Raw genomic sequence first — 16,345 nt, 5'->3', positions numbered from 1 at the left:
GACTTTGAAACGCCAGTTTACATCAAATAAGATCACGGACAGAACATTAAAAGTTTTACTCGGTATTTATTTAAAAAAACGACTTCGTAAAAATTATAATATTTTTAATATAAGTATATTTAAGTATTTAAATATATATATAAATATAAATATTTTTAATATTTTAACGTAATTATTCTATAGATACTTTCATAAAATTTACAAGCTTTTATAACACTGCAATTAGCCACAGAATAAAATATACAAATAGTATGTCCTAAAAGCAAATTGAGAAAATATATAGTATTCTCAATAGCTTGTATAAGCAACCCCAAACTGTACTCGATGACATATATAGAGGAAGAATATGTAACTTACGATTCCGTAGAAAGTAAGAAATATGGGGCTGCTGGTGGCTCTTAGCTTCAGTCTTGCTCTGTTGAAACGAACGGCCAGAAACAGAAGAAACAGCACATTCGGAACAAGAATTATCAAATCCCATATTCGTACTCTGAAAAGAAACATGACAAAATACTATAGTTAGTATAGCGGATACTTTAACACAGTGCAGCACTTCCTCAAACCTAATGCGTTTATACGAAAACAAAACTAATTTGCAACGATCAACTAATGGGTTTTATAAGCCGTGGAGTAAGTTAGTAATACTGGATTATTTAAAAAATATAAACGGAAGTATTTTCCTACTTTCATGTACTTTACAATTTGCGAAGCTCTTCTGAATGTAATTAAGATATGCACTTATGTGTATGAAATAAGAATATCTGTTACAAAAAATTTACAGATACAAGCAATCTTTGCCTAATTTAGGTATTCGCTTGTACTGATTATATTACAAGATAAATGTCTAATCTTCACCTTGTCTAATCTTACGTTTCAAAATAATAATAATACACCTGTCTATTACTACACTGTAACTAACCGACCTATTTTACCATAAATTCATCTCCACGTACTTTTTGTATGATGTATGTTGCTATGAAGAAACGAATGCAGTAGGCATGGGGAGGGGGTCTCCTCTCTCTCCAGCCATTCCATTCCAACGTGGAATTCTTTGAACATGAAGCTCTTGATGCACCAGCTCTTAAGCCTTTTTAGGTACATAGATGATACTTTTGCTATCCGGTTACATAGATTTAAAATATTACATATCTTCCGGAAAATCTCAAAGCCGCGAGCCTCAGATCAAATTCACCATGGAATTGGTTGGAGCGGAATGGATGCCTTCCTTTTCTTGACATTTCTATTTGCCGTAAATCTGGCGGAACATTAGGACACAGTATATATAAGAAGCCGACACACAGGGACTTTCATCTCAATGCCAGCAGCCGTCATGACAAGTCACAACGTCTTACAGTGCTAAAAACTTGGCCCATACAGCAGTCTTACTAAGTGACCACGAAAATTTACAGAAGGAATTCAGTCATCTTCGTTTGACGCTAAAAGAAAATGGTTACGGTCTTACAGATATCAATATGGCCATAAAAAGGGAAGTTACTTCCCAATACAAGGTGATCGGAAAAGTTAAAGAGTGAGGACTATTTCTCCCCTACTGCATTACCTTTAATTGGCCATACCTTCGGTGACAGAATACTTGCAAGACATAGTATGAGTTATTTACAAACCTCTACCCAACATAAGATCGTTGCTCAAACAAGTGAAGGACAATTTATACCTGCGCACTTTTGGAATATATCGTACCCCTTATGAATGTGGTATATCATACATAGGGCAAACCAGGTGCACCATAGAACAACGATGCAAAAAACACAACAACTACATCAGATTTTATTAATAGCAACCCGAAAAGTCAGGACTAGCAGAGAATAGTTTAGATCTGGGACAGAATAATAAAGCCATAGCCATCTCAAATGAAAGCAATGATCTCAATTGAGAGAATGGTTTTCAACTCAGTCTTATCTTGTCGGTCCTTTTCAGGAACAAAAAACAGGTGTTCAATAACAACCCTTTCGTAACCACAACAGTCAATCAAAAGCCAGTTGTTTCCCTCCTCAGCCAATCATAGGCCTTCATTCATAGCTCCGTCTCTATATAACCACTATATATATGTTCAGATATCTCCCGTCTCCCTGAAATAATAATGCAGCATGGGAATTAATATTTTCATCTGACTTATAGTCGGAGAAAACATATTTGAAAAAACATTACCTGGAAAGATTCAACTCTTTCTTCACTAATAATAATAATAATAAGAAGAAGAAGAAGAAGAAGAAGAATTGCTGTAAATATTTACAACAGACATCCTGTCTTTATAAAAAGATAAGACATCAGGTTTATTACGACAGTTGAGCATTTCTTTGAATTCAGAGAAAGGGCATCTTTCAAGTTCAATAGTAATATTAGTATATAAAAAAATGTCTCCACCTTTGGACATCTGAAATTAAATCGTAAATGTTAATACTCGCGAGAAGTACATTATCTATTTTATATTTAAACGCCGTGAGTGTTGTAAACTAGAGTAATTACAAGCCGAGTTTTATATTAAGCTAAAATCTAATATTAAATTAAATATTTAAATGTATACATGTATTTACATTTTGACGTACTCAAATCATTCTTCACTCTATGAAGGGATATGTCTGGTGAAGAATGAAAATAAAACTTGGAGGAAAATAATTTTTTATGCTTTCATAGATAATACTACTTGTGAGCCTTAGGCCACCTTAGCTTGCTTTACAGCCTTGTGTCCTGCATAACCACACTAGATAAATAGGTTATAGACTGCCTTTAATCAGAATACTTAGACAACACAAAACAATTAACTTTTTTTCAAAATCATACGGCGGCAAAACTGACACCTTCTGGATATAAGTTCAAACAGCATTTTGTTTTCATGTCATAGCAAGAATTCAGTGTATTATGTCTAGCAACCTTTCAGGAATAACGATTATGAAATGTAGTGCGAAATTGTTGAAGAAAGAAAGAAAAACAAACTTTACGATGCTCCTGCTCATACTCTAATTATCTTAATATAGCCATTTAAAAAAATATATATCTTTACGATAGCTAATAATATTCATCTGTCGAAATTCTTAAACTGCAAACTGAAACTTACAAAAAACTTAATTATGATTTCTTAGAAAGGTCCTAATTTATCCAAATATTTAAAAATAATTTTTAATTTAATATCCTAAAAATTGCTTGATGATGATTGTCAACTGATCCCAAGTGTTTCAATGTAAAATTATCACAACAGAATTTAAGAGCTCGACTGATACCTTTCATTTTTACTATCTATTCGTTGTTGTCATATATTTCTCTATGCAGCAGTTACCTTCTGGAGACTGCCTATTTTTTCATGCCGTCTCCTATTCATGTTTTCTCTCTCTTTTGTAACCGTTCTTCGACACTGATCTCGTTACTCGTTCTTCCGCACTAAAGGTCTATTTAGACAAAGAGTGACACACGACCGAAAGCTTTATTCTACCTTTACTTTATTTTCTTTCTTTCCTCTTTTTCAGCTCTATCCCTTATAAAACCACGTTCTTTAAAAGAAATCTTAAGACGCACTTAGGAATCCGTTGCTCCTATCACAATTACCTCAAATTCATAATTCGTACATCATTATTGTTGGAATGAATCAGGCCTTCGAATGATACTACCGATATGCCTCCCGAATGCAAAATTTGAAGAAAGAAAAAAATAACGCATTTTCAAGAAAATTAAAATCCGTCTCAACTCTTAACCAGTCTCTCAAAATAACACGTGGTCTTCCCCGAGACTTTTTCGAACCATTGAAATATTGGTAATAGGTATGGAGATAGATAATATTTTCGAACCAAAAATGTAGTGTAAAATTGTTGAAGAAAGAAAGGGAGTGAAAAAAAAAAAAAAAAAAAAAAACTTACGAGACTCCTGATCATACCCACATTACTTCAGATTAATACTTCGTACGTCATTGCCTTTACAATGAATCAAGTTTTCGAATGAAACCACACTTGGTTCATGTTACATGCGTTCAGTGAAAATTGCCAGAAGTGCATGTTATTGATCAATCTTGACACCCCTAGTGGACCCTGTTCAGGTACTGGAACATATGTACTACCAAAATGGAACATATGTACGTATCTGCAAAGTTTCATTCACGTATGTTTAGTAGATATAAAAAGATAAGTATTCGAACTAAAAATGTAAATTTTCGTAGAAAATAACACTGTTTTAACAGAGGAGGAGCAGAGGGAGGGCTAGACAGAGAAAAGGAGTTTCTCCGTGTACATGATAGCCCTTAACCTTATGTCTAAGAAGGATTGTATAACTCTTACTTATAATAAGCATATGTAAATACCAGTCATATGTGTTGCAAAGATTTTACGAAGGCTGTTTTCCACACTCCGATAATAATGAGCCATTGTGGGCACTGTAGCCCTAAAGCTCAGTGATTTTATCTAATGCTTTCACTGTATCTATATGTTAACAAAATGAAATAAATTGATGCATATTAATATTTGGCGGTGAAGTATTGAAAGCTCCACGGAAGTAGTACTAAGGAATGAAATCGGTAAAATTACATGAAAGGAAAAAAAGAACAGTTTCGATCTACATCAAAACTATCAATGATCGGGAAAGCTAACAAGAAGACTTTTCTCAGAACAGAGCATATGTAACAAAAACGGAATCCGAAAACATTCAGGAAAATGCGAAGAAGAATCATTTAGTAATACATTTCGTTTGTTTGGAACTGGATATTCCAAATTTGGTAATACGTAACATCTTAAAATGACATGTTTTCAAGTATTAAGTAACTGTTATAATCACAGTTCAGAAAAGTGTCACGAAGTGCATATTACGTTTTAATATTACACGAAAATAGGGTACTTCTAAGGAATTAAGAACGGTAATTTGCAATCTGTAACTTTAAATGGGAAAATATATTCCTAATCTGTGCAGTGCTAGTGACAGTAAAATGTTATTGTTCCGTCAGATATGATACAAGTCCCCGAGCCTCCACCCCAAAGTCCCGAGGAAGACAAAAATGTTTGGCCTTTTCTTTTTAATTAACACGTATTTAAAGGTAAAATATCGCTAAATATTAGTATCTATAAGTTCTTACACGAGCATGTAAATAGCAATTATTTTCATTTATTCATATACGAGGGTTACCGCTTTTTTTTTTTATTTATTTATTTTTTTTAACGAAAATGGAAAGTTGGTATATGTGTAAACGTTTCATACAAGGACTTGAATGAACATACATATCCCCATCAGGATATACGAGCGTGTGCGCAGAATCTTCTAACGTGATAAAGATAGGAAGTACTCGAGGCATGGGCTGCAAATTTATACATATTCACCAAACTTATCACTTTGCGATTTCGACCTCATACCAAAATTGTAGAGCCATTGCGTGGAATACACGTATGAAACAACCAATTCGTTGTATTCATTTTTCTCGTATTATATCCTGATAGGAATATATGGGTCCATCCAATTCCCTACATGTAACGTTTACATATGTACTAACCTTGCATTTGCAAACTTAAGAATTTCTTATTTATTTCCCATTTTCATGAAACAAAACAGCTGTAATGATTTTTGATGTAACCTTCCTGTAATGTAGATACCTTATGCAGCTTTTCAATTAGATTTCAGTGACACACTTAAAATTAGCACACCAGCATACGAAAATCTTACCTGGAATTTGCTATCTCTATATAGAGAATCCTTTTGCAGAACGGTTCCTCCTCAATAGGAGTATACGGCTGAGTGGAGTTAGGTTCAACTGGTACTGATGGCACATCAGTGGCCTCGGACATATCGCTACTCCCGACCCCCAACATCAGAGTGGTGTAATGCAACACCAATCCAGTCTCACGCAGTTGCAATTACCATGTGCAAACGTTTAGTTATCTACAAGTTACACTTTGGCACAACTGAGTCGACTTCCATTGCATTAGGCAGTTTAGAAGAACAAATCATCCTTTGTTCCATATAAACTTCTTAAACAATAATAAATCTTCACAACTGGAAGTGCGTCATTGCAGTTAAGTTATACCTGAAAAGAAGTTATTTATTAAAAATAAAAAGAAGTTTGCAATTATCTTTTCGTTTACATGAATTATTCAGTTGGCATGTTCATCACCATTATTATTACTTCCACTATAATAATAACAGTAATTATAATAACAAATAATTCAAAATTGAAAAGAAAAACCTTAAATATAAATCTTTAAAATGTTCATTTTTCCATATTTCAACTTGACTCAATTTGAAACCAAATCATCATGCCCTTTGCTCCCATACTGCTGCAACCTTATGCAGAGTTAAAATGTGCTACTAAGAGTATACGACTCATTAAAAAAAAAAAAATAATAAAAATAAAATATTGATAAATACATAAGTTGTATTTGAAAATGTTCTGTAATTGCAGAAATCTTAATAAATGCCTAATCTTCTTACATACTGTGTAACCAAGATAACTAGATGAGATCTTTGAAGCACTGTGGACAGTGAAGATTAAGCACTCACTTGAAATGTATTGTGAACCATTAGTAAGCGATAATTAAGTATGACGTTCTGATCGACATTCATTCCGGAGTTAAGAAGTTAAGTGCGAAAGACACAGCTACTCCTCGATTTATAGATTTGAGTTTAGCGTCCTTTTCAGCAGCGAGGCTGTATGAGGTGTGAACCTACAGCTCAACGGAGGTTCCAAACATGACCTCTCGCCGGAAATCGAACTCGTGTCTCCCACGTCAAAGGCGCGTACATTAACAGTTTAGGCATGAGGGAGTTCGACACAGCAGCTCAATAGGGATATTGGGACCAAATTATCAAACATATTACAGGTACTAAAGATGGTGACATATTGGTACCTTGTTCGAGTACATATATGAAATCTATAAATATAAAATGATGGAGACCATTATTGAACACTACACTAAACGTTATTTCCAACTGAAAGGAATACATTTGAGTCGTCGTATATCAGAACAATAAATTCTAACTTAAAGTTAGGCAAAGAAGAAACACTATCGTATCTACGATATGTGAGAACTAGTGTGCTTCTAACACTTACAGAAAACTTCAAATATGTGTTCCCTGTGCCCTGTACATATTTACCACTTAAGGTGTTTTATTTTCAATTTTTGTATTTCATATTTTGGCGATTTTTCATTCTTTCGACTTCATCACAGACTTAGAAGGATGGATTTAAAAAACTGAAAACGGATTCGAACGACTTTTATCGAAAGATGAAAATTTATGCTCAATCCTGTATCTCATGGCTTTAATACCCCAACTTATGGTTAATTTGCCTTCCAGAAGTACACTTTCCACTAGATAAAAGATTGTATACTTGCGAGTTCGTTTGTATGTCGCGTTATACAGGTATCAATGGACGAATACCAATATACCACATGCCGTATGTGGGGTTTACTTGATGTACTTCCATTTCGTCGTCTTGCCGAATATCATACTTATGTATCTATATGTATGGAAAGAAAAGAAATAAGCGACTTCTTTTCTTTCTTTTTACTACAAGTAACATTACCGTCTCTCTTAGTGTGACTGGGACTACTAACCATGTTTTCATACACTTTTGTTTACGAGTTCTTCACTAAATGAAGTTGTGCCGAGTAGGACAGGTGTTGAAATGAATCGCACATTAGCAAACAACCAAACAGAAAAAGTGTTTTCGGGTTACAAGCTTTGGAGAAACACAATAACAACAAAAACACCAATGTGTTGACAGCAGACTCAGAAGACGATTTCTATGCGTGGATCCACCATCACGTCAAGCCATAACAAACCGAACCTGTATGTTTGAGGCTACCTGTTCTGCGTATAATCTACCACGAAGTATACGAAATGAAAACAATGTGAATTTGTTGCTCTGAGAGAGAGCCAAAACGGTGCGTACACGTGCGAGAGACACGTACCTCTTTAAGGAATATGTTAAAGGATTTGAAAATGAAACGTTACCAGCCAAAGTTTATGCATGCTTTGCACGAATGTGATCTGGACCAGCGTTTTGAGTCTTTTGAGTAGTTTCTCATTTCGGAACAAAGCTGTCAGACTTCTGGAAAAGGTCGCTCAAATTGACACAATTGTGTTTATTGGAGTGATGCAATGCACATGAAATTGTGATAGAAGAGTTAAACGTCTCTTGTGTCACTGTTTGGAGTGGTATTTAGAGTGATAGTGTCATAATACTTTTTTTTTTTTTTTTTTTTTTTAAAGGAATTGTTACCAGTGACACAAACCTTCAGATGTTGCAGGAAGCTGTCATGTCAAAACTTGAAAATAACCCTTCTTACGAAAACATTCAGTTCACGTGACAACACGATGAAGCACCACATCACTTTGGTATCGTTGTGAGGAATTTCGATGAATGCATTGGTCGTCGTGAAAAAATATATTGGCTAACCTGTTCATGTATCCTCACATCATGCGACTTCTCCATGTAAGTTATTGTCAAAAACGAGGTGTTTTCCGTGCAACCGAAGGATTTGGATCATTTGAAAAAGTTAATCGAACAATCATTCGAGAGATTGGATGATAATCCTCGGTTGTGTTATGATATTTGCAAATCGGTGTCAAAGAGATGTATGTTGACCAAAGACCATAATACCGTTTAACGAAATTTTAATAGCTTGAACCGTTCTGATATATATAATGGTAAAGAGCAATATATATAAATAATGGTAAAGATTGCTATATTGCTTTAAATAGTGTTATTTGTAGAAACTTTTTAAAAATAATTCTTGCTTTACTTTACTTCTATACCTTAACAACACTTTTTGGTAGGTGTAATACAATAACATGTAGAAATATGATTTTAAGCAGTGTTGTGAACTTTTACAATTTTCACCATATTTCAAGAACGGTTTGAGATATCAAATTGCTGTAAACGACGTATGATCTTTACATCTACTGTAATCCATCTGTGTGACTGAGTAAGACGCTGAATTGGATGAGGTACTTATTTAAGCAGTTTTTTTCGAAATAAAGACTTTTGGGAAAAAGTCAAATTTTCCATTACAAAAAAATAACTTCGTCCGTGTTGTCCCATTTGTCGATATTTTTCTACCATGCTATACCTCGGTATGACGAGTCCCATTTGATATTGCTTTTCAAAGCAAACCGTATATCATTAGCGTTTCTTCGGTATTTCAGGTGGTACTTTTATATGCCTCACTCTGTATATATGTAATTTTACAGAAATTTAAAGTTTAGCTCATACAACTATTTCTCAGGCAATATTACCACATTCAAAATCAGTTCCCTAATAAAAGGATAAATGCTACAAGGTAATGAGTTCTATAATACAGTAACCTTCTTCCCCCCCCCCCCTCTCTCTCTCTCTCTTTCCGACTTACGTAAATTCAGTTACATAATGAAACTCGAAAACTACAACTACTTCTGTGTATGAACATATTTGCAGCTTTCGCACCTTTGACACTTACTGCAATATGCAAGAACATATGTACTATGTACTTTCTGCCGAAAAGAATAAATATATACATACAAGAACCTTTAATAAGTTGACCACCACGATATATTTTGACTTTTCTCATCTGTGCGCCATAGGCAACAATCCGCCACTAATATTTTGTTTTCGCCTTTGTTTTAACCCCATAAATGTATAATTTTCTTTGTGTATGGTTTCGCATACACGCGGCATGGATATTAAATTTTGACTTCTTTGTATGTAGTACAGATCGAAAATGAAAAAGTGCAATATATATTTGTGTGTATGGGAATCATACACATGGCAGCCAACATTTTAAGCACAACCTGTATATCTGCCATACTTTTATAGATTATATCAGAGTACAAAGGGTACGAGGAAAAAGTTTTGCAATACAGTTTTATTTATTTAATTTTTTTAAAAATAATTTCCACCCGTTAAACCAGATCTGCCAAGTTTCACTACAGAGTAAGGCACACTCGTTGTCCCAAGCTCTCAGAAGATCATCACTGGAAAACCGCATCCCTTTCAGCTTTGTTTTCACGTACGGGAACAGTGCAAAGTAGCAGGGAGCAAGATCTGGACTGTAAGGAGTGTCCTCAAGGAGTTTCAGTCCTGTAGTGGTTAAATATTCCACTACAAGAGTTTCAGTCCTGTAGTGTAGGCTTTCGCATGGTGACATGGAGCATTGTCATGATGGAGGAACCAGATGTCCATTCTTGAATTTGTAGTAAGTTCTTCATAGATTAGATAACTTTAGACAGGCACTGTTCGTGTACCACTTACTTGTGACTGTGTCTTTTGCGTTCAAAACGACACGCTCTACAATTTCACTCGATTTGAAAAAATACACCTATCAATTTTTCTTTAGTGATCGAGATTTTCTGACAGTTACCGGTGCATCCTCATCATCAAAGATTAAAATTTTGTTCTGAGTCTTAGTCGGCATATCATAATAGTACAACCAGGTCTCGTCACTTGTCGCGATGTTGTTCACATATCGAGACTGTCCCTTATTAAACATTTGCAGCATCTCCCGGCACCATGTCACATGTCATGTCATCTGCTCTTGAGTCAGACTATGCGACACCCAGAGACAGCAAAATTTCTTTACGTGCAAATGATTATGCAGAATCCAACGAATTGTTGGTGCATTCAGCTCTGAGGTATTCCCAATCTGCTGGTAGGTACTCGCCTGACTACGTCAAACATTTTCCTAACAGAAGTAATGTTTTCCTCCGCAACTGATCCTCCATAGTGAAATTTCCCTTTGAAATTCTCTATACCACCTGAATATAGTTGTACGATGTGGACAGACATCACCCAGTGCAAGAGTAATTTCTTCTAAGCAATGGTCTACGTATAAACCACGCTTGAAGTCATACCGCGAAACAGCTTGTACCTCATTTCGTGACCAAGATGCCATAGCAAGCACTTTAGACTATCAATGCTAAGAATAACTCAGCCTATTATCGATTTGGCGCAGCGGTTACTGTGCAAGTATGAACATGTCCCAGCATGCACCAGGAAGCACACTCCTGGAACACATAACTGTGTCGTATTGCAAAACTTTCCTAGTACCCTTTGTAAATACTATTGCATGATGTTTCAATGATAAAACCGTACTGTGTAAATCAGCCATTTTTAACTCTGGCCGATGTATGACGTAAGTGCTAGTCATTACGATCAGGACGTTGAGAAAGAGAAAAGACTGAGGGGGGGGGGGGAAGACGAAGGGAACAAAGTAGGTGAAATGGAATAAAACAAGGTTTGTAGTATTCAATCAGTCATAAATCCACGAGTAGTGTATCTGCAGAACTAACGACTACGCCTTTTTACCTCTCATCACTGTCCTCTTATCAACACACGGTTTGGTGCCTTCTTCTTGCTTTGTTACAGAGCTTTACTCAGAATCCGAACAGAAAAAAAGAAAAAATGCAATATTAAAATGGATCTGTGGTTTGAGCAGAAGGTATAAGAGGCACTGTAAAGGCGGGACCCTTGAGTAAACAGGGACCTATCCGGTTTGCCATATGGACCAGACTGTGTCAGGTAATTAGGTCAAAAGTCACCTTGCTTTCTAAATCGAGTCTGGACATTCCAAATCCAAATGTGAGGTATTTCAAGGACGTAACAACCGCGTGGTGCGCCCTGAGTAATTCGAAGAAGCTGCATATACTTTATTTATTTTACTCAAATTTGATTTTAGACAATGTTTCATCCATATTTACCTTACGTGCTATACATTGTTTTTAAGCTCTGCATTATGTTTTTGCAATAAGTTTTCAATTAGCCATCTGCTTATTATACTGTAGCTCTTCAGATACGTGGACGACTTCGGTTTTTTCATTGATTTTTCATATACTTCAATGTTCATGTTTCGTGATCTTTTGCTATGTTTCATCCATTTTAGGACGATTTCTTTTTTGAATGTAGAATCTGCATAGTCTGTTCTATATTTGAGCTGAATTTTAGCCAACTCCCTATTTTGGTTTTTGAGGTAAGTGGAGGAATTATTTTGAATTGATTTTCCATTGACACTAATGTTAATGTTTTGTGCATTTTTTGACTACATTCCATCCATTTTATGACAATTTGATTTTGAAATACAGAATCTACATAGCCTCTTCTTCCACATTTGAGCTGAATTTCAGCCATCTCCCATTTTTGATTTTTTTGAGGTAACTAGAGGAATTATTTGTTTGTTTTTGATTTTAGATTGACATTAACGTTAATAATTTGTGCAGCTTTTGTCTATGTTTTATGCATTGTAGGAAATTTGGTTTTGGAATATAGTATCTATATACTATATAGTATATAGCCTCTTCTATATTTGAGCTCAATTTCAGCCATCTCCCTCTTTCGGTTTTTGAGATAAGTGGAGGAATTATTTTTCATTGATTTTCCACAAGACATTAATGTTAATGTTTCATCCAATTTTCGACTATGTTCCATCCATTTAGGACAATTTGGTTTTCTAATATAGAATCAACATAGTCCCTTCAGCATTTGCGCTGAATTTCAACCATCTCTCCCAAAGTCTGTTCACATCATTGCAACCGAATAGGCTCTTTGCCATATTTTATAACCTGTTCATAAGCCTGAAACTATCTAACATAGCCTATTAGCCTATTATAGTCAACTCACAAAGATGTTACAATAACACAGAGTAGCTATTTTCACTTTCTTTGTTATTTTCTTGTAAGAGCCAAATATTTGTATAACTTTATGTAATAAACACAAAATAACGAAAACTTCTTTGTCTCACAATTGAACTACTCCATATACAGAAAGCTAGGAACAACAGGTGTCTCATAATTACCATTTTGGAGGGAAATTATAAGATAGCACAAATTTGACATTTACTCATCAATTTATGAGATGAAAGGAAATTTCTTGGAAGCAAATTGTTACTTTATTGGCACCATAAATTGCTGCCTAGGTTAACTCCTTTCAAAGCTAATGTAGGCTGACTAACGTGTAAAGTTGTGAAATCTGTATCATAATTACCCTCACTGACCCTACATTAAGCATTTGAAAATACCTGTTTCCTGCTCAGAATGCTGCTGTGTAATAATTTAAGGTAAACATGCTTAATTCTTGGCCTTATCACGCTCATGTTTTAGCAAGTTAACTCTCCAAGAATTTGTTTGATAAAGTTTAACGTCTCTTCTCAGCACTGAGACTATTTGCAACGTGGACCCCTTTAACAAGGGTGGAACTCTAACTAGCTACCGAAATGTGTTCAAATTTCAAGACTCTCCCACTGAAAATCGAGCCAGGATACCCGTGAACTAAAGGCGCTCGCTTCCTTTCCACTAGACAACTGAAAAGGGCCCCGAGAAGATTATGTGTAAAAATCGGTTAGTCTTGCCTGGCTTATCTCTGTATTAGAACATTACGTTAGGTATCCATTCATTACAACTGGATCTATATAACTGCAACTTCCAATTTCATAAGATACTTTTTTATTATTTATTTATTTAACAATCACCACATACAGCTCAGAGGCCATTTTATAATGGATATCGAACAAAAACAACAGTGGAGAGGAATTGGGAAGGTATAGGCCAGGGCCTGCTTAGTAGGCACCATTCCGGCATTTGCTTAGTAGGACTGAGGGAAACCCTGGAAAACCTGTCAGGATGGTCGGCAGCGGGAATCGAACCCGCGACCTCCCGAATGCGAAGCTAACGCTCTACCACTTGAGCTACTTCGCTCGGTTAATTCAGCGATAAATTACAATTAATAATGGCCAATTCCAGTGTATCAAAATAATTTTGGCAAAATAAAAGGGTTAATTTTCGGTAAGCTCCGCCGCGCCAAATCAATGTACTTAGTGAACGAAACCAAACGCAGCCTAACGTATTCTAATTTTGCCTAACCTATTCATAAATCATTACTGTCATGTTGAACAGCTGGTGGGAGTAAACAGAAATTAAGCCAAATAAAATGTATTTGTAAGTTTACTCCATGCATGTTAATGTTTTGGTGCCATGGGAGAGTATCTTTTAGTTTCTCCTTCAATCTTGCACACATAAGATCTCCAGCGTTACTTCTTCACAAAATATAGCTGAGCGATCGAAGAGGGTTAGAAGCCACGCCGGGATCGTTTTTTTTTTTTTTCAGCTTTATCACAATTTAGACAAAAACAAGGTACCAGTACTTGGTTCTGGAGCCTTGAAACGAGTTGGGAGAGAGACTAAATGTCATCCCCATGATATTTTAGGTGACCATATATTTGTTAAATTTCCAGAACAAATATTTAATGTTACTTCAAAAACCGTCATAAGGGGTTAAGTTCCAAAGTTGATTGCCCGTTTCTAGCAAAATTTTGAAAATGTACAGGGAAGATATGAATAATCTGCTTGTTTGTGTGCGTGATAATATATAAGAAGAGTGAAAGTTGTGTTTATTTCTTTTATATAAGCGGTTTTAAACATGGAACTATTTGGCAAGCGGAGGGAACTACTTGGCGCAAGGTTATCGCATGGTAGGATAGTGGGAATGTAATGAATATTTTGTATTGGAAACATGGCTGCAGGTATACAGACACGCAGCCCTGGATGTGAGGTAACAGTACTACAGTTTGTGAAACAATAAGGTGATAATAAAGAAAATCTATTAAAAGTTAGTGAAAGTCATCCTTTAAAAAATCGAAAATTAAATTGCAAAAAATGTGATAAGGATATAACTGCAAAGAAAGTGCATAAAGTTATACTTTTCAATGTAACGGTAAGTAGCATAACCAACCTAGCTACTAACCCGCCTTCACTCGCTCAGCATTACTATGTGAATTGAGTATTAAGATTTGATAAAGTAGATTAAAGTAAAAATTTTGATTTTTAAATTTTCATAGCTGTGGCCGAAAACGAGACGGGCGACAGATTTCACAATAAATGCCGTCATAAGTAACCAAAATATGTGGGGTATCTTGCCTCCAACATCCCCGATAATGTGAAGAAACGTAATCCACATGTATGCTTTCTACTACGTAATAGTCAATAAATAATTCATGATGAATTCAATTCCTGTGTCACTACAGCGTGTTAAATCATGAACAATAACGATAAAGCTCTCCGATACGTAAGGCATGTACTAACATGAGGAACACAGTTTTCCCACTATTCTACTTGCTTACAAGGATACCCGCCATTGCTGACGCACCCTCTCCCTACTGACGCACAACCATGTAGACCCACCACTTCCGCCCTACTCTTACGTAGGTTGGATACAATTCATGCCTTTTAGCAGCTACCTAGCACAGGTTTGTTTCTTGCACTGTGGTTTTGTGGCATATGTCCGCATGCTGTTTTTATACCCATAACGGTAAAGCCTTCCTAAAGTGAATCTGCACCCAGGAATACAGGTAACAGAAATGTTTCAATATTAGTGTCCATAGAAATAACTAAATACATCACGTATACCAATCTGACATTCGTCTCGTTCTCTTTATTTCTCACTAACAAACAATTGACAAAGTGCTTATTAATTTATCTTACGATTTAATTCCTTTAGAACAATACCTATAATATAATTGTATACAAAACACATTTGTAAATATTTCACTTTGATGCACTCTGTCTCATATCGCAAAGAAACTTAACATAACTGAATATATTTTTGTCATTGTTTGTTCCAACCAAAAAGAAACGAAGGATACGTACCTGAGTTTCGATCAATTCGAAGCTTTTTTCTCTCTTTCCTTTTATTGTTTGAATACTCAGCATACTTCGAAACAAAAATATAAGTTTATCTGTTTTCTACCTGAGATTATGTTCTTCACAATACTAACAATAATTTAATCACAATTACGAATAATCAGTACACTCCATTGCAGCCTTCACTTTAACAGCTGTAAAGATGTCACTTCAATAAAAAGAGAAAGCAGAAAAGCGGAATATGGACAAATGACTGTAGAGAGAACTTCAAAGAAATGGTAGTGAGTTTATTCTTTCCTAATGAGTCATTCGGCAAGTGATATATGACGTAAGATGAGAATAATGAAGCAGAAGTAAGTTATTTACTTCGATAACGTTAAATCAAAATTGTAATTGAAAAAAAAAACATTGCTTTTAATATTTTAATACAAAGATTTGTTTCGGGGTTTGAAGTGAGAGTACCGCACAGAGGCGGATAGACATCATTAGGGGTACGCGGGCGCTTTCCCCCCATAAGGGCCACTAGCATTTCAATGTCACAAATCAAGTTGCGCAATTAAAACCTTATATTCTTTTATCAGCATATCATTCTGAATTGTTCAAAGTATTACACAAAATTCAAGGAATACGTATACTATATTACAAAATTAACAGATGTTTTAGTAGATATAGGCCCTATTGCTTTTTGATGCTACAAGGTCTATCACTTTTTCATTCGAAATATTCTTTAATAAGTCCTTTCTAATAGACATCAACA

General features: G+C 35.3%; 1 protein-coding gene across 1 annotated transcript in view; it reads right to left on the bottom strand.

Annotated features, from left to right (window-relative positions):
- Positions 1-15,876, bottom strand: part of LOC145673102 (transmembrane protein adipocyte-associated 1 homolog) — a 56,863-nt gene extending 40,987 nt beyond the window's left edge. The window contains exons 1-3 of the mRNA XM_081742467.1: positions 15,595-15,876; positions 5,650-6,010; positions 358-490 (exon numbers count right to left, since the gene is read on the bottom strand). Of these exons, the coding sequence (XP_081598593.1) occupies positions 358-490; positions 5,650-5,795 (279 nt within the window). The 5' untranslated portion in view covers positions 5,796-6,010; positions 15,595-15,876. The remainder of the gene's footprint in view (positions 1-357; positions 491-5,649; positions 6,011-15,594) is intronic.
- Positions 15,877-16,345: the final 469 nt, after the last annotated feature.

This window comes from Thermobia domestica, chromosome 16 (assembly GCF_964235325.1).
Source record: "Thermobia domestica chromosome 16, izTheDome1.hap1.1, whole genome shotgun sequence".
In the NCBI taxonomy this organism is placed as follows: Eukaryota; Metazoa; Arthropoda; class Insecta; order Zygentoma; family Lepismatidae; genus Thermobia; species Thermobia domestica.
This window is presented reverse-complemented; position numbering and strand designations above follow the sequence as displayed.